This window comes from Micropterus salmoides, unplaced genomic scaffold, assembly GCF_014851395.1.
Source record: "Micropterus salmoides isolate LMB-PRFRI ecotype aquatic unplaced genomic scaffold, ASM1485139v1 Ms_hic_scaffold_3, whole genome shotgun sequence".
Taxonomy (NCBI): Eukaryota; Metazoa; Chordata; class Actinopteri; order Centrarchiformes; family Centrarchidae; genus Micropterus; species Micropterus salmoides.
Window position 1 is genome coordinate 13,940,322 of NW_024042261.1, and position 19,161 is coordinate 13,959,482.

A 19,161-nucleotide genomic window follows, 5' to 3' on the forward strand; every position below is an offset into this window, starting at 1 on the left:
TTTGACACCATGAAGTGGACATTAGTATCAATCTGATGTGTTTAGGAAAAGGCTTAACAGCTTTACACAAGTATTTATAACTTATTTTGTTAAAAATGTTCTTGCGCAGATTAAGAAAGGAGGCCCTGGTCAGAACACAGCAGTTTTTACTACAGTGGTCCTTTTTAACACCCCCATCCTTCAAGCACCCTGCAATCAGCAGCTGAGTTGGACAGACGTGGCACTGTGGTGGTGGGGGCAGGGCTGGAGATCTTGCAACTTCTTTGAACTATGGAAACTACTGAGCAAAGTTCTGGAAGTTTCCATTTGAAATTAGACTTCTGTATAACAAGTTTAATACACATAAAATAACTACTTTTCTTCAGGGAACTTTTGCAAAGAATGTGCCCATTCATTTATGTCTTGCCTGCTGAGAATGCAGAAGATTGATGTTCCAAAGAGGCTCATGAACTCAAAATTTCAACAACTGCATAAACAGCGTTAACATGCTACATATGTTTTCATGTATGAGAATCATTCAGTTCATGATAAAATATAATTTTTCTTCATCTTTTACATGTGATGAAACCAGCGTTAGAGATTGAGTCAGCAAGCAGCATGAGAACCGAGAGGCTGAGAAATATTTCTGTACATCAGCAGCTGAAACTGGCCATTTTAAAATGGGTGGAGTTTCTCCTTCCATTTCTGTCTGCAGCCACTGCTGGGAAAGTTTCAAAGCTGATCCTAGACCAGTGCTCGGTAGTTAACCTCAGCCAACCCCTCTCATTCCAGCCTGTGGTTTCAACAGGGACGTCCCAGTTCCCAACTTCCTAAGGAAAGGGAGACATCCTCATTTGCATATCCCATTCCCACTTCTGGAAAGTTCTTTCTCAGGATATATATTTGTAGGGCAGGAGAGTCTGTTACAGACAGCTTCTCGCAGGACGCAACTCAGACAAGAAGCCCAGCGAATCTGTGCCAGGTAAGGATTAGAAGATAACGGTCTTTGTTTCCAGGAAGGAATGTGGAGGGTGGAAGAGGTGGAACACGGCTGCTTTGTTTTTACTTTTAAAGTTACAGTGCAGTGTTTTCCCCATTTTAACCAGCTTTAAATATCTTCTATTTCTGACTGTTTGACCTGCGCATGTTATATTTTTAGTTTTTCTGAAGTGAAAAAACTAAATCTACGGCAGAGCTTAATGTTTTCATTTACAACTTATCCAAGCATGATGCTACTAAAACCTTTTGCCTCTTGTATATCACCACTTTCCCGACTATTTAAGTGCAATCAAATTAACTGAAAGAAAGTACTTCATATGCACCCAATCTGGCTTTCTGATCAACTTTAATCCATCATTTTTTCATGATGAGCGGTTCATATATGTCTTCTAGAAATGACTGCTGTTCCACTGTGGCACAGCTGATTGGATGATGACTGTGGCATTGGATGATCACAATTTTTTTTCTGCTTCACACTCAGCCAATGAAAAAAGCTCATAGGTCTGATTGTGAATGAGTTATTTCTAACATTTATAATAATTTATGTCTAAATGTTGAAAACTGGGAAATAAGATGAAGAAATTAGATGACACAGCATATGTCTCCACCAGAGCCTGTATAATGTTCTCTACTGCCTGCTCTACGGAGATTATTACATACACCTCTTGTCTTTCAGAATGAAAATCGCAGACATCAAAAGATCTGAAGGTATCTGAACATGATGCAAAGTCATTTCTGCTGTGTCACAAATTTACAAATACAGGGATGCAGACATATCATACATACATACCTCTGCAGACAGAATGGTGGAGAGGGAACAGAAACATGTTTAGAGATGCCACTGCAGCTGGATAATTACAGCATTTGGTCCTTTGTTTGAACTAAGGAAGTGATAGGATGAGTTAAATATAGCCTGCAGGCACACAATGCTTCTCAAAAGTATCAAAGATGCACTGCATGTACAGACAGTGAAACACAGTGATTTCTGACCCTTACTACTTCTAGCTAAAGAAAAAGTCATTAAAAAACAAAAGTGCAGACGTGCAACAGGCTGCATCAATTGCAATAAATGTAGAAAACAGAGGGGCATCATATTTCAGTGCTGAGTCAGAGCAGAGCTTCACTCTGAGTGGACGGCATCTCCAGCTGTACAGCTAAGCCTCAGTCGCTGCTGACGTGGCGAGGAACATGTCTGCCTAAAACTGGAGGCACTCCCAAACCTCAGTGTGGGCTGGGCCAACCCTGCCCTGCCACGAACAGATTCACCTCCCAATCTCTGAATTCCATATCAAACTCAATACACATGATTGATTTTAGGAAACCAGCCCAGGTTGATGTAATGTTAAACCTTTCCTTTTCTTTTGCTCCCTTTTCACAGGCTGCTACAGCTGCTTTCAGAGTCAGACAGGATGTGGATGACAAACGTCGTAGCCCTATGTCTGCTGGCCCTCGTGGCCTCTGCAGAGGACAAGAAGCTGAGCAGCCATGCCACCACGCTGGCTGATAACAGCGCCAATCTGGCCTTCAGGTCTGAAACCTTTGTATATATTGCTGCGATTACAATTAAGTGCATATTATGATGGTGGTACACCTGGTTTTTCTGTAGCATTTCAAGTAATCTTGTGATTTTGATTTAGCCTCTACCACAACATGGCAAAGGAGAAAGACACAGAGAACATCCTCATCTCTCCTGTGGTGGTGGCCTCCTCTCTGGGGATGGTGGCTCTTGGCAGCAAGGCCTCCACTGCCTCCCAGGTCAAAACAGTCCTCAGTGCTGACAAACTGAAGGATGAGCATCTGCATACAGGCCTGTCTGAGCTGCTGTCTGAGGTAAGTACAACAATATCCAATGCTGTATACTGAAGACTTTATTACAAACCTTAGTAAAATAACTTTTCAAACCTGCCTTCTTCATTTATTGTATTTTGATATACCACAAGACCACAAGAGGTCCTGCAAAATTACTGCAGACCCTCAGTACGTTCCATACATTGCTCATTGGTCAAAGTTCCCACGTTGCTCCTTCCCAGGTGAGCGATGCCAAGACACGCAACACTACCTGGAAGATCAACAACCGCCTCTATGGCCCCAGCTCTGTCACCTTTGCTGACGATTTTGTGAAGAACAGCAAGAAGCACTACAACTATGACCATTCAAAAATAAACTTCAGGGACAAGAGGAGCGCAGTGAACTCCATCAACGAGTGGGCTGCCAAGTCAACAGGTGGCAAGCTGCCTGAGGTCACCAAGGATGTGCAGAACCCAGATGGAGCCATGATTGTCAACGCCATGTTTTTCAAGCGTGAGTATAAGTACTGTCTTTTATTCAGATCTTGCTATGTTTTCATTTCTAATCATAACTGAAACACATGGAGATGTCAAAGGATTGTGCAGATGTGTAACTGAGTCCTCTATGTTTTGTCCCACAGCTCACTGGGATCAGAAATTCCATGATAAAATGGTAGACACACGTGCTTTCCTGGTTACCCGCTCATTCAGCATTTCGGTTCCTATGATGCATCGTACAGGTGAGTTTCTCCACCATCGCTGCTTCTGACCTTATCTTGTTATGTCTTCACAACTGATTCTTCCAACAAGAATGCAAGCAAGATATCTGATTTATCTGCTCTCCGCAGGTCTGTATGACTTCTATGAGGACACAGAGAACCGTATCTATGTGCTGAACATGCCTCTGGGCCAGAAGCAGGCCTCTATGATCTTTATCATGCCCTACCACCTGGAGTCCCTGGAACGCCTGGAGAAGCTCCTGACCAGGAAGCAGGTGGACACCTGGCTTAACAAGATGGAGAACAGAGCTGTGGCCATTTCCCTCCCGAAAGTCTCACTGGAAGTCAGCCACGACCTGCAGGTAAATGGTGGCAATTTGACGGGTTGATGGTTGTCAGAATGTAAAGTTACAGTATTTCAAAATCAACCAACATCCATTTAACTTGAGCTATCCTCTGTCTTATCTAGAAACATCTGGCTGAGCTCGGCTTGACCGAGGCCGTGGACAAAGCCAAGGCTGACTTGTCCAACATTTCTGGAAAGAAGGACCTCTACCTTTCGAACATCCTCCACGCGTCTGCCCTGGAGCTGGACATAGATGGAAACCCATACGACACCAGCATCTTTGGCACTGAAAAGCTGAGGAACCCCAAACTTTTCTACGTAGACCACCCCTTCATTTTCATGGTGAAGGACAACAAGACCAGCTCCATCATGTACATTGGCAGAGTGGTTAGACCTAAAGGAGACAAGATGCGCGATGAGCTATAATAATGTTGTGAATTGTGGTTGGTAGCTTTATTATTTGTGAAACAATGGCAGGAAACTGTGTATTTTATTTTTTTTTGGTATGACTGTTACCTCATGAGCACATTCCAATACACAATCTGTCGACTGTTATCAAACACACCAAACCTTTCCAGGGAACAATTCTGTAAAACGGACTCAGCCTTAAGCCCCCTTAGACTGAATAATGTTCTCAATTACAAATAAGTATTTTAGATTTCCTTTTAGAAACAAACAGCAGTTGGCACAGCAGACAACATGCTTATATTAAGTATGATCCTTTTTCCTTTACACCCTGTTATTGCAAGTATTGGTTCAGCTATGATCTCTGTGTGTTTTCTTGCATTATCTTTAATGTTTAAAGAAAAAAAGATAATTGCACAAGCTTGTTTTACAGGTCTGTGTCATTCCTTCCCTACAATCTTACAGATTCTTTTTTAAATGTTGCAATGTCCAGTCTGCACTGAATTGTTCCTCTGCATGAGCTGAGCTTGCAGAGGAAAGGTGGCAAATGTCTGGTGTTTAATTTATGTTCACTTGCCAGCCATACTGGGTCATTTTGTTGCTGTAGGTATTTTCCACAAAGCAGTTGTTGGAATCGTGTGATTATGTAATAATGTGTTCATTTTTCAATAAAAAAAGAAAATGATATTTTTGTCTGTTCTATTTTTGCAAAGCTTCTAAAAAACCATCCCAACACAGTCCTCTGGAGTGTTGAACAGGGCAATATGAACTCTCCAGAGTTAACAAGGAAAAGGATAACAATCTTTCCAGTTGGCTGGAATGTAGGGATTTGACAATGAGGGCAGTTTCCTTACATTGCTAATCTGCTGTAGACAACTATCCAGAGAATTTCGTGCTTGATTTCCCTCACCACCACCACCAGTCTAAAATAAAGTCAGTGCGATCTTTGTTGGGACGTCCCAAACAGAGAAAAAGCAGACTCTGCAGTGCAAAGACTGGAGTGCAGGGTTCTCATGGTGCGTGGGAAATGTAATCTCCTGCACAGAAAATAAAAAAGTTTAGCTGCAACGCAACGGTAGGTTGAGAAGAAAAGAATCAAAATCAGTACTTTTACTTACTTATAAGGACTTTCATACAGCCTAAGCATTATCCTGAGACTTGTTTTCATGTATTGTCAAAACAATAAAAAGCTTGCATACTTCTCTCTTACAAGAAATAAAAACCTTATGGATTTCTATGTCAGGGCTGTAGCGCCCACCTCTGGGTGCAAAGAGGAAAAGGACTGGCTACACTATGAGGAAGGCTAAACAATGAGGGTTTTACAAATCAATGTTTTAATTCCTTTACATACACCATTTAATTTGCATTTCAGTGATAATATACAAGACAAATCACAACATATAACTTACACAATATACATGTTTCTGACTGGCTCTGCTGTTCTGTTGTACATCAAGCATGAACTAAGCTGCTCCTATAGTAAACATTAATATGATGAAATGCTGGGCATTATTATAAAAGTAATTAATAATTGGCCGAGGTTCGGTTGAGAGATGACGTCATATTTGGGGTCTGGATCAAAAACATCCTTTCACAGTTCAATTTTGTTTTTATTGTCTGCTCAGATTTTCCCTTATTCCCACATGCCGTTTGAAATAAACTGCAGTGAACATGCTGCATGCTTATGTTGTACTCAAAAAAGCACTCTGTCGATAAGAAAAACTTATCCATTCAATGTTCCATAGCAAATATCTTGATTTAGAGACTAGATGGGAGCACATCTCTCTGACAAATCATGCATCTGCGAGGGTAAGAGTCCCTGACCTTCTGGGAATACAAAAGTCTGCCAATGTGCGTAGTAGAGTAGAGTAAATGATACTACAGTGCAACATCTGCTGTTGGGGAAAGCAGCTGTAACAAATCCAGATGTGGTAAACATTGTACACACAGTTTGCCCTCCTGAACTCAGAAGGAAGTTTTATTCATTTGTGTCCAAAAGTTACTTTGTGAAATTTATTATAAATTATACAAATATAATTGCTGTGTGAGCATCAATGCAGAGAATGTGTTCTAATATTGAGACATTAAAGGGGGGTTGTAAACTTGTGATGACAGAAAACAAGTCATTTCAAGTTATTAAATCATCTTCCTGAGGTACTTCACTTCATATAATTTATGACTTTGTATTACAGGTCTGTTACTGACACAAACACAGCAGGAGTAAATTCAGAAATGTTGCACAAACAACCAATTCAGTTCACTTTACTTTATCCAGAATTGTAGGTGCTGACATTAAAGGTGCAATGTGTAAGAATTTAAGAAATTTAAAACATCATCAACAGAGTGTGAAGAAATAGTTTTCACAATATGTCAAAGAAGTACTTGTATAGTGCTGCAGTTATCAACTTACGCCAATCCTGTCTTGTTATACCACTTTGTGCCTCAAGCAGTAATAGTTCGATAGTATAGCTCAGGTCCCCCCCGCCGTAATTTCAGCTGGGAGATGTGTGCAAGTGGCGATTTTGCTGTGTTGCTACGTCTTTTAACTTTCTTATTCTAATAAAGAGACAAAATAAACTCACCACAAAATGTCAAGAAAGAAAACATTCTTACACCTATTTTTCTCATTAAAAAGAAAAATATAAGCACACACCTTCTGAATTCAAGTTTCTCTCTTTCACCGCCTTGTTCATCTTAAAGCACACTTCATTCACACTTGACAGAAATAAAATGAAACTCACCAAAACCATCTTGGTTATTCTTTCCACTGTTCCAACAATCCCCAACTCTGGTTTGGTCGAAATAAACCTTTTAATCAACGAGGTAGATGTGAAATTGTCTGTCTCAACACACTCGTCCTTGACTCAGTCAGCTAATAGGACAGCTAAGTTAGATGCACGGCTAACTGAGCTAACCAGATAACAGCAGCTAGAAGCAGTTAGGCGATAGGCTACCCTTATTTCTTTGAGTATAAAATAAACAGGTGGAGATTAGTATTAAGTCTTACACATTGTACCTTTAAATCCATCACTGAGCACTTTGGAAACAGCAACATGTTTCACTAAAGGATTTAGGATTCATTTCTCTCCAAGTGCTGTCACCCTTTCTTTATTGTAAATAAAAGGTTAACGGCTTTCTTTATGGTAGAAATAAACATGGCAATTGTCTCTTTTTTTCTTTTGATAATTATAAACAATAGCAGCCTTTGCCTCCAACTTTGGGTAGCTAATAATAATATTCAGCCACAGCAAAGTAACAGCCTCGGCCCCACGACTCTATAATGTGCTTTCATGGCAAACTAAAAACAGACATTATCACCAGAAAATATAACATTTCATTTTGAAATAGGCGTTTGGGGCGTTCAATCTTCCGATGGGTGAACCTCTTGTTGGCCACTCAGTGGCCAATGAGTGCAGAGAGGAGTGAATGAGTGCATCCTGCATTAAGGAGCGGTACTGCTTCTCCGTGCTGCTGGCAGCAGGTACATAGGCAGGTAATGCAGCAACCCTCATTACATTAGCACTGTTGTGTTCTGCTGCGCTGGCTGCAGGCAGATTAGCCAGTCGATAGACAATCCTCTTAAACAAGTCTGCATTAAACCACAGTGAGAGGCTGGGTGGTGCTCTCTGTCCTCTGCCTAGCCCTCCCCTCCCCAGCTTTTTGTCTCTTTTTTTCTCTGGATGTGTCCTCCTCTCTTCTGATCCTCTGAGTGTGCTTCTTTCACATCTTTCCTTCTCTTCCACTAATTCAGATCTTTTTGTCCACCTGCCTGTTGGCCTTGCGAAAAAGGGTCTTGATCTCCTCTGTCACCATCTCCTGCCAGTTGTCCCTAATAAATGCAGAGGATGGAGTTACAACCAGTTTTGCATTTTACAGAGACATTTTTAAGCAGAGCCCGGGGATTCAAAGACGTGAAAATGCTAAGAAAGCATACCACAAAGAAGACGACACACAACAAATGCTGCCAAAAACACTGTAACATAAATGAAAGTTAATAATGAAAATGTGCCAGCCAGCCACAATTAAACTAAACAAAGAGGGCTTTCCATATATACTTAAGAAGATGTAGAAAGGGGATAAGATCAAGAGATTAATGAGACTAGTAGATCACAGAGCAATTAGTAAGATTCAGGAATCAATGAGACAGAACTGTGTGTTAGGAGGCTCACAGGTTGCATTTGGTCACATCAAACTGACAGTCACAGTAACATTTCCACAAAACACAACACCAGCTGGCATGCAGGTCTCTACCTCCTGTGTTTGGACTTAGAGTGTCAAGCCTTTTTCTCAGCTTTCTTTGTCCTGCACGCAGCTAAATCCTGAGGGTTCAGCCCGTGATTGTCTTCCCTGAAGTAACATTCAGATAGTTGCAACTTGCATGAGTCAAAAGTACATCAGTGGCAGGAGACAACAAGTTACAAGGTACAAAGTACAAGGGACAAGGTTGTTTACATGTTCATAATAATATAATAATATTATAATAATAATAATAATAATAATAATAATGTTCATTAGCTTGAAAACAGGGTGGCAATGGCATTTACGCAATTTTAGATCAGATTGGAGGTGGGTCTTTCTTGTGCTATTTTTTCGTCACTACATATTACAGAATTTGTACACATTTAGTTGTTATTTTTAACAGTAGGCTGAAGCTCTTACCCTGGTTTGATCTCTGGTGGTTTTGGCAAAGGCTTTGTAAAATCTGTTTTCCCCACAAGCCAGTATGTCTCTTCAATACCTTTACCCTGAAAAACAAACCAACAAGGCATGGATTAATAGACACTAAAATCTACTGAGGTTAAATGTTAAATGACACTCTCTAGACTGTTACCTTCAGCTCTGTCTTGCCTCTGACATCTATTTTATAACCCTCGTTAAGAGAACGGAGGATCTTCACAGTGCTCATATTTACATGGATTCTATAAGCTGAGGGACGAAGAGAAGAGACAAGGACATTAGGCCAAAACAAAACATGGAACAACACAAAATAATATGCCGGGTCCGTGTACAGGACACTCACGCAGTCCAGTGGATTCCATACGAGAGGCAGTGTTGACGGTGTCTCCAAAAAGGCAGTAGCGAGGCATAGTCAGACCTACCACCCCAGCCACACAGGGGCCTGAAAACACATGAAATTCAAAGTCATTCGTCCAGTTTAAAGATGGATCCAACCGTAAGTCTGAATGGAGTGAGAGTGAGAATGAAGTCCAGTTTAACACCACAGTTGTAACTGTGTTGTTTTGCCCTCAATGTGAGGCCTACGGTGGTTCCTGCACCATCCAGTTTGCGTTGTCACTCACACTCAGCAAGATAAAAGTCACTTCTGGTTACATTAAAAAAACAACTGAACCTTTCCAGACAAATGTTAAAGAGGTGGTATTATGCTCATTTTCAGGTTCAAAATCATATTTAGGGGTTGTACCAGAACAGGTTTACTTTTCAACAAGACACCATATTTTTTGTCATACTGCAGCTACTCTTTTCATTTATTTTAGCTGACACTTTTATCCAAACTTACTTACAAACTTACAATTGCTATACATGTCAGAGGTCGCACGCCTCTGGAGCAACTAGGAGTTAAGTGTCTTGCTCAGGGACACATTGGTGGATGGGTCACAGTGGGGACTGAACCCGGGTCTCTCACACCAAAGGCGCCATCGCCACCCCACCCTGTGTTGAAGGCTACGCTTTAGCTACGGAGTGATCCATCTTGTCTCCAAATGATCTTTGTTGGCAGTTGCATATGCGCAGTTCCTAGTTAAGGACTACTAGCCAATCGGAAGCAGAGAAGGGTGAGTCAGCGAGAAGTCAGTCAATCAGTTTCTATTCAGCTGTAGGCAATATGATGCCGACCAGCTTGGCAACATAGAGTGGAGCAAGAGTTTGAGACTGGTGAGTTATTAATCTGTAACAAATGTATCTTTCATCAATAAAGTTTTAACTGAGCTCTGTCTCTACATCACAGTAACAACTTTATGTCCATAATTGACTGCCTGGAGGGTAGCTAGTGTTTGGAAGGGAGGGGAGAGGTGTGTGCTGCAGCTCAGTGTTTTTCCACTGGTGTTTTTGAGGCCGTATCGGACTAGCTGCTTGGCGAGCATATGTGACGCGCATTTAGTTTTCATCCCTGTGACGACACAAGGATAAAAACTAAATGCGGGTGAAGCGGCTGGACTACAAATGCGCTGTTTTCAAGCAGTTCAGAGCAGAGTTTTCTGTTGGCGATGGGAACTCACTTTGGGCTGAACATTTGGCTTTTTCACTTTGCAAACCTATTACATGCCCAAAAAAGATATATAACTCAATAAAGAAGAGGGAAAAAGCCAAAAACACAATACCACCTCTTTAAAAGAAAAAAAAAAAAGGCGTGACCAACTGCTGCAGCCTGTCCTGTTTTGAATGCTCCACCCAAGTCTTATTTTGACCTTAGATGAATCTCTCCTCTGAGGTGGACCATTATCAGACAACAAATATATATAATGCAGACAACAACATAGAGTTTAAATAAGCCCCACAATCTCCCTCATTTTCACTGTGACAGAAAATATTTTTTCTTTAATCTGCAAAGAGCTGTGCACGTGGAGCAGAAGGTTAATAATGTAACCAGTGCGATGGATGCTCTGGCCTGGTACCGTCTCACCTGAGTGGATTCCTATGCGTATCCTGACGGGCACGCCTGGCATGTGCCGCATATGGAAGGTTCCTACTGAGCTGAGGATGTTCAGAGACATGTTGGCGATCTCAGCAGCGTGCTTGTTGCCGTTTCTCTTTGGCAGACCCGATGCTACCATGTAAGCATCACCAATGGTCTCCACCTAGATCATGTGAACACATGGTTATGGGCACATCAGTGTGTGTCTCTGTGTGCTGTATGTGTACTGTAGAGACATGCTGTTGAATCACATATCAGAATTAATTGTCACCATATGATATGATGACATTTATAAAAATTTAAAAAATACTTTTACATTCTTGCAAACAAACCCTTTCATTTAATATTTATAAATATATATCTGTTAATAGTTTGCAGATCTCTCAAAAGTCCAGAACTCAACATCTGGTAGGAAATGGGAGTCTACTAGAAACAATGAGCATGCACTCTGACCTTGTAGACGTCGTGGTTACTGAGCACGGCGTCAAACAGAGAGTAGAGGTCGTTGAGAAGGTCGACCACCTCAATGGGGTCGCTGAGCGAGGAGATGGTAGTGAAACCTACAATGTCACTGAAGTAGATTGTCACCTGGTCAAAGTACTCCGGTTCCACTGTGGCACCGGTCTTCAGGGCCTCAGCCACAGAACTGAAGACAGAGGGGCGGAAACATACCAGGAATCAGATGATCAGGCATTTTGTTAGGGAAATGTAACTAAAATGCGTGGAATATATTTATTAGACATATAAAAATTACATTTAGATGATTATTTTGTAAAACTAATTTTATATTATCGTTATAATGTTTGGATTTTCTTACATTTGCGTGTGTGTGTGTGTGTGTGTGTGTACAAACTCACGGTGGGAGCATCTCTGAAAGTAGTTTTTCTGTTCTCTGTTTTTCCACCTCCAGCTCCTCGGTTCTCTCTCTGATGAGGTCCTCCAGGTTGGAGCTGTACTGCTCCAGCATCCTCAGCATTGAGTCAATGATGTTAGTCTTCTTGCCCTTGTTGATTAACTTGAACTACTCATAAAAAAATACAGAATCAAGTTAAACAATAAGTATGATATTCTTTAGACTGCTTTATTATATATATATAGTATATAACAACTGTAAAGTCTGAATCAATAACGGCGCAAGGGTGCAGTGTTGGAATGTAACTAAATACATTTTTGACATAACAATGAATGAACAGTCAATTAGTGTTTTCTGGGGCTAGCATTTATTTATTTTCAGTTTCGTTATTGTTGCTGTTGCCATTTAATTTTTTTGAGTTGCTGATATTAATTCCTTCCTCATATATGTTCCTTTTTCCCCTTCTTTTTAAAATAATTGATGTACATTTCAAATTGATTTGGGTATGACAAAGTAGATGTGTAAATATTAATTTGGAAAGCAGGTAGCATTTGTTCTGTGGACATGGGTTGGTGGACAAGTTTTTTTCTTCTTCCTACTCTTTTTAAATATGTAAAGAAATAGACAAGAGTTTCAAAGATTTCTTTGGCTGTAATTATTATTATTATTATTAATTTATAATTGCGTTACTTAATCATTTTGATTTGTTTTATTACTATTACTGGTTGGATGTTTCTGTTTTACATATATTTGAAATAAATAATAATAATAATAATAATAATTGTACTTTACGTATTTCCATTCTACGCTAATCGTACTTTTTTTTACTACACTACATATTTTTGACACTTGTAGTTTATTAGTTTAACATGATTTGCTTATTTGATATGATGCAGTACTATTATACTCATCTAGTCAGTAATATACAGAGTATCTAAAATTGGCACCACAACTACAAATTAAAATGCTTTAACTTGTATTTGTTGGTACTAAAAACATCCTAATATAATATTTTATAATAATATAACAATGTAAAAGAGGCCATTCTGCATAATGAGTATTTTTACTTTTGATACTCTAATATCGTTTTTGGCAATACAAGTAACACTTTGAACTCAAGAACCTTACTTGTAATGAGTATTTTCAGACCATGGTATTCTGAGGTACTTCTTCCACCACTGCAAGGGAGTTTTCAAAAACGTACCCTGTCAAAGATCTCATCAAATGCTGGTCTGCGGTCAGGCTGTTCGCTCCAGCACTGCTTCATCAGCTGGATACACTCCAGGGGGGCCTGGTCCGGGGCCACAGTGGGGCGGCACATTGGAGGAGGCTTCTTCACCTTGCGGATGATCTCTGGTGAGGAGACGGAGGAGATGGGACATGTTGATCATGTTTCAAATTAGAATATGTACTGTATCAGTATTCTGTTACGCTGTAACACATTTTCATGATAGCCAAATTTAAAAAAGTAAATTATTATTTAATTAATCTACATCCCAGTTGTCTCAAACTTAGAAAAAAGAAAATCTCTCTCTAATGTGTCCGTTTCTCTTTATCTGCATCTCCTCCTCCCTGGTGGGTACACACCTTCAGGTGGTAGACCCAGCATGCAGTACGGTGGCCCCCTGACCACCACCTCTTGAAGGATGATAGAAAAGCTGTACACGTCTCCTTTGTAGGTGCCTTTACGTGAGATTGCAAGGTCCCTTAAGAACTCTGGAGCTGTCCAAAACAGATCTGAGTGAAAAACAAAAGAAAAGATGTAGAATTAGGGTGAAAACGTTAAATCTCATCTTAACACCACATTTGAAAAGCTAATGTTGTAGATAGTAATCTCTATTTTGGAATCGTATCTACAAAGTTTACTGTACATAGAGCGTAGTGTAAAGAGTTTTTTTGAAGAGTACATGGTACCTTCAGGTGGAGGTTCTTCAATAGGAGCTTTTGAGACTCCAGCAGCTCATTGAAGCCATAGTCAGTAATCTTGAGGACAAAACGCCCGTCCACCACACAGTTACGAGACTTTAACCTTCCATGGGGGAATTCTCTGTGATGAAGGTATTTCATACCCTGGAAGCACAATATGTTCAACAGTGCAGTTCACCACAAAGGAAATATGACACAATGACCTGCACACATACAAGCCATTGAGGAAAATGTGTATTTACTATATCAGTGTTTACCTTGATGAGGTCAAGCACAAGTGAGGACTTGAACATCCAGTCTAATTTAACGTCCTCATTCCTTAGCAGGTCCTGCAGACTGCCCCGCGAGCAGTGCTCCGTCACCACTGCAAACATGGAGCAGTCCGCGAAGAAGCCAAGGAAAAGATTCACATTCTCGTTTCTCAGATCTTTCATCTGAAAAAACACATAAACAGGGACAGTTTTTAGCTTTTAACAGTGTCTTATCTGCAATGTGTGTTTCCCTGAATATAAAACCTGTGTAAGATATTAGAAGCAGTGTGTAGCCTTTACAAATAATTGCATTCAAAATTTTCGTTAATTTCTTTCGTTTTTGTTTTTTACAGTTCAAGACATGTTGCTCTACCTTTGTGAAAATCTTGGTGGTGCTCTGCTTCACTTCTTTGAAGTGTCCCTCCTCAAATTTCTTTAGCCACACCCAGTCGCCCTGCAAGAGAAGCCATGTTGTTACAGTGGGATCAAACTTTTGTTTGTATCGTCTTCCATGTAAGGTTTTTGTTGCTAACTAAAAAACAGATGTTTTACTTCCTTAAAGAAGAATAAAACATTTTTTCTCCTGACTGCTGCCTGTTCATCCACCATTGTGAAAATGAATTCAATCATAAAATGGACATGGAAAATGTGCTTCACAAGGACCCCCTTCCCTCCCTCATTTACCCACTCATTTTACTTACTTTAAAATATTGTACAGGCTTAAGTAGGGCAGTGGATTAGGGCCACATGTGAAAAATCTATTTGAGTTCTGACTTTAAAATTTTCACATGTGGCCCTAATCCACTTCAATACTGGAGCAGTAAGTGCAAAGCCACTTTCAGTGTTGCCTACCTCATACACGGCTACATTTGTGGTCTCATGAGTTGCTGTCTGCATGCTGTTTACAGAGTGTGAGAGGTCTGTAGATTTCTCATCTAGAATGCTCCTGGACTCACTCAGATCCTCTAAAGTGATTTTCTGTGGGACATCACAACACCAGGGGAAGATTTGATAGTATCCTGAAACATTTTTTTAGCAAAACTGCATTTTCAATGTGTTACGTGCAAGGGATGTGGGAAAAAACATGGACTATAGGTTAAATGTGCTAAAGGTTAATTTGATTGCTGGGAGACAGTGATGCTGCTTACCTTTCTGCTAAGCTGAGGATTGATAAACGTGAGATCCTCTAAATTCAGGAGGATCCGATTGGGACCTTTAACCAGCTGGATTTGTTGGAGTCTCCTCCTGCCAATGAGATTTAGAAATGATCAGGAAATCAGTTCAGCCAATGGTGTTGAGCTTCTTAAAACAATCTCAGAGATCATCTTTGGAGCAAAGACAGATGTCTGCTGTTAGTCGCCTGTTAGCATATGGTAGTCAGATAGGAAGGCATAAAATAAGTCTCTACTTTTGGAAAGACATTCACATGATTTCAACAATACTATTTAAAGTTCTTGATTAAAGTTCTTTCAACTTTGAGATCAGTTTTTACGGTCCTTTCTTGCTAGCACCAACTGCTGTCAAATGTTAGCCAGAATCAAACTCTCAAAACTCAAAAACCCCATTCACATACTACATTATAGTATGTGAATGCATCTAGTCTGATTCAAAAATCCCTCTACTTAAAAAAATAGTGGGGAAAATGGAGAAGTAAAGTACAGAAGAGTAACACAAGGTTGCATTTGTTTGTATGTACAGGCTGTACCTGATATAAAGACTTATAATGAGCCCTCCTATAGCCAGGATCAAGATGACAGCAAACGCCACTATGATGTAGGTGACCTCCACACCTGAGGATGACAAGGGGTGATGTTGAGGGAAATGAGGATTGATGATTAAAATAGCAAAATATACGGAAGACATTCCATAAAACTCTGAAGACTTGAGCAAACACATCCATACATATCCATGTGCACCCATATTCACACACAAACAAAATGAACATGAACATGCACACATGCCAAAGCGAAGGCTCTTACCGCCCGTGCAGATGGCATTCTTGTCAAACCAGCAGCTGGAATCAGATGGCGGCGGAGATCCTCCTGGAAAATGAATTGACCTCCCAGCAAAACGAAGCCCGCCGGACATTAGATCCACCAGATAGGTTTGGTACAGTTCGCTCCCCCTGTTGTCAGAGTCCAGGATGACATAGCTGGTCTTAACATCCCCACCAGTGTCCACGTGGACCTTCTGATTGAAGCCGCTGAAGGTTATGTTCTTCATGAAGAAGGCCAGGTTTGAGGCTGACAGCGGCATGCCTACTCTTCTGACGTTGTGAATGGACTTGGCCAGCAGGTAGATGCTGTTATAGATGGTCCCAAATAGCGGGTTAACCTGCAAGGGACACAAGAAAAGACATGATGTATGACTATAGTATTACAACTATTTTAGGGAGGGAGGGATAGAAAAAGAATGAATGAATTTTATTCTAAAAAAAAAACAAAAACCTTTGAGACATACCAGCGGGATTTGTCTAACTCACTCATTAGTTTCAGCTGAACTTTTTGATTTCTTTTGCAGGTGGTGGATTTTGTTGTTGTTTTGTGTTGTTTGTTTATTGATCTCTTACACTGGAGTCGTACAGGATCAGTGATCACTTCATGGTCAGTATGGACAATTAAAGCAACCAATAACCTTTTCAATCTACATATGGATATGTGAGTATAGTTTTAATGCAGAAAATGTGAACCTATCCTTTAACTTCCTTGTGTGACATGCAAACACCTGCTCTGGCTGCACGGCTAGAGTCAATTCCCCACTCCTCTTGGCGGCAACGAACGCCTCGTTGAAGGACAAAGGCTCTGAGGCCATAGTGATAGTGAGCACAGCATCATAGGCCTCCCTCAGCCTGCTGTTGTTTTGCAGGGGGAAGTAGGAGGTGTTGGTGTAGGGCAGGCTGTAGTGGAGGGTGTCATAGGGCACAAACACATATTTCCCCGAAGTCAGGCCCATTTTCTGTGCTTGGAGAAGAAAAGAAACCTGCTGCTCCCCGCCAACCAGGATTGAGTGCATGCACATGATGATGACTGAAACAGACAAAACACAGTGCTAAAATACTTGTTTTATGGACATTTATAGAGTGATACGATAACTGAACTCAGTATCATAATGGTTTAATGTGTCAGTAGTGATAAGTAGTCTAACGTTAGAGTACTTGACCACAAGGTCAAATATGCAGTTACAAAATAGCTTCCTGGTCAGATGGTTGAGTGATAAGCCTGCTGAGGAGGATGTGTACAGCTGGGATGTGGAATAAAGGGCAGCTGGTGGTTTGATATACCCGATGTTGTTCACCTTTGAAGTATGCTCCCAATGTTTAATATCACAGGTATAAATCCTAATATTTCACCAGTAGGTTCATTGTGATACTACTTTGGAATGATCTCCTCATGCATCACTTTAACCTACATATAATCATCTTACAGGGACATTTTGTAATGTAGCTATCTCCTGTATTAAGTTCAGCTCAGACTCACCCCTGATCTCTCCTGCAGCCTGGATCATCCTCAGCGTGCTCCCCATCTCGGTCTCATTTATACCAATAGATGTAACCAGGCCTACGGGAAGCCCCTTGTTCCTCAGAGCAGTAGCAACTCTATCAGCGGTGTCCATCCACATATCCTCGTTGGATGAGACCACCACTACACTGGCCCACCTAAAGTGTTTCAACACCGCAAACAACACCTCCGTGGGAATCGGCACTGTCCTGGCAAAAGTCGGGTATCCTGTGACTCGGTCCAGCTCATAGTTATCACAGCCGTAAGAGAAGATGGCCTTATCCCAGTTCTTAGCCAGTAGAGATGCCGAAATACAGTATCCCGGGTTGACGGGGCCCACAAACGCATCCGCCATCTTCTCGTAGTAAATAAACGCAGTGAGGGCTTTGGAGGTTTCGCAAGGCTCCTGTAGGATGATAAAGTCCATTTTCAGGCCCAAATCCAGATTTAGGTCTCCGTTTATCCTGCTTACAGCGAGCTTGGCGGCCGCAGCAGGCAGGGCCCTGTAGTAAACAGGGTCGCAGTTCCAAGGCCCCAGGACCCCGACTTTGAATATCAAACAGCGGACACAACAAGGGAACGTCAGCACTCCGAGGAGGACCCATAACAGAAAGTTATAAAAGGGCAGTGTCGGTAAAGTTGGTCTGCTTTTAATTATGGGCACACATGCATGGTTGGACTCCCAAAGCGTCCCTCTGACATTTGGAGAAATATGTTGCATTGTCTTTAAAGGGTGTCCAAGGTGAATCTTCGTGTTCACAATGGAAGTGTCAATTAGACCAGTGACACCTGCAAAACAGTGCAAAGTCCTGGTCATTTCTCATTTTCAAATTAATGACTGTTATGAGTTAGAAAAGGCTCACTTTCAACAAAGAATCACTTACCATTTATTTAATGCCATCAGGACAGCTTCAAAGTCCGACGAGACAATCTTAACAGGATGTGCTTTTCTGTGTCCACATAAAGCGTCACCTAACCATCCCTAACCCTTACCTATTCACCCGGAGGATCCACGGTGTCGCTCCGGCGAAGACACAGCCAAGTCATTATGTTTGGATTAGGGGCTGAAAGTGACAGGCAGAGTTTGGGCGCTGCGTCTGTCGCGTTTGGAGACAACTTCAGCACCCTGGAGAGCTACTTATGCCCCGCAGTCAGCGCCTGTGGAGGCTCCTGTGCGTTTCCACAAACAGCTCTGTTCACTGGCAGCACATCTGAAGAAGGAGGAAATAAATCACCTCTGGCCCTGGAGTACCCTGTCTTTCATATGTAGCCTATCTTTTGAAAAGAAAAAAAATCACATATTCCAAATCGAGTTTTACAAAAAAGCAAATCCGGTACAAAAATTAACAGCCTCCCCCCAAAAGACTTATTTAACTAATAAAAATTAGGGAGTATTTCATGTATTATGAATATAGGAGGCCAGTGTCCGCCTCAGGCCCATTCAAGCAAATCCCTCCAAAGTGACCTGGGGCCAAAACATAGGTGTTACTCACTAATCCATTTCAGTGAGGCACAATATAAGAGGATTGACAACAGGCCTTAGCCTTGTTATCATGCAGCCTGGGGAGGCAACAAGGCCATCTCCCATCAGTTAACATACTCCTCTGGAAGTACATTCACAAATACATTTATTCTTATGGAATTTCAGATATGATGATGACATAATGGATACTTTATTCAACTCGCATCATAAATATTCAAAATAGATCAAGTAGCCCAGACCTCCACATGCACATAGAAATGAATA

At 41.1% G+C, this 19,161-nt stretch overlaps 2 protein-coding genes across 3 annotated transcripts; one reads left to right on the plus strand and one right to left on the minus strand.

Annotated features, from left to right (window-relative positions):
* Positions 1-812: 812 nt before the first annotated feature.
* serpinh1b (serpin peptidase inhibitor, clade H (heat shock protein 47), member 1b) lies at positions 813-4,922 on the plus strand. Of its 2 annotated transcripts, XM_038693850.1 has the most exons (8): positions 846-961; positions 1,655-1,686; positions 2,357-2,506; positions 2,616-2,808; positions 3,009-3,279; positions 3,407-3,505; positions 3,614-3,846; positions 3,954-4,922. In XM_038693850.1, the coding sequence occupies exons 3-8, from the start codon at positions 2,388-2,390 to the stop codon at positions 4,254-4,256; spliced, it is 1,218 nt and encodes a 405-aa protein (XP_038549778.1). In that variant the 5' UTR covers positions 846-961; positions 1,655-1,686; positions 2,357-2,387; the 3' UTR covers positions 4,257-4,922. The 2 variants fall into 2 exon arrangements, with proteins under 2 accessions (XP_038549779.1, XP_038549778.1); XM_038693851.1 differs by lacking the exon at positions 1,655-1,686 and having other exon boundaries at positions 813-961.
* Positions 4,923-7,982: 3,060 nt separating this feature from the next.
* Positions 7,983-18,135, minus strand: gucy2f (guanylate cyclase 2F, retinal). Its single transcript, XM_038693700.1, is given in 19 exon segments — positions 7,983-8,064; positions 8,895-8,980; positions 9,067-9,161; positions 9,256-9,354; positions 10,876-11,050; positions 11,341-11,533; positions 11,745-11,908; positions 12,945-13,093; positions 13,328-13,477; positions 13,655-13,681; positions 13,684-13,810; positions 13,924-14,100; positions 14,291-14,371; positions 14,770-14,895; positions 15,066-15,162; positions 15,623-15,707; positions 15,897-16,251; positions 16,642-16,943; positions 17,394-18,135. Coding segments are annotated over 19 exon segments (3,312 nt in total).
* Between the last annotated feature and the right edge of the window lie 1,026 nt (positions 18,136-19,161).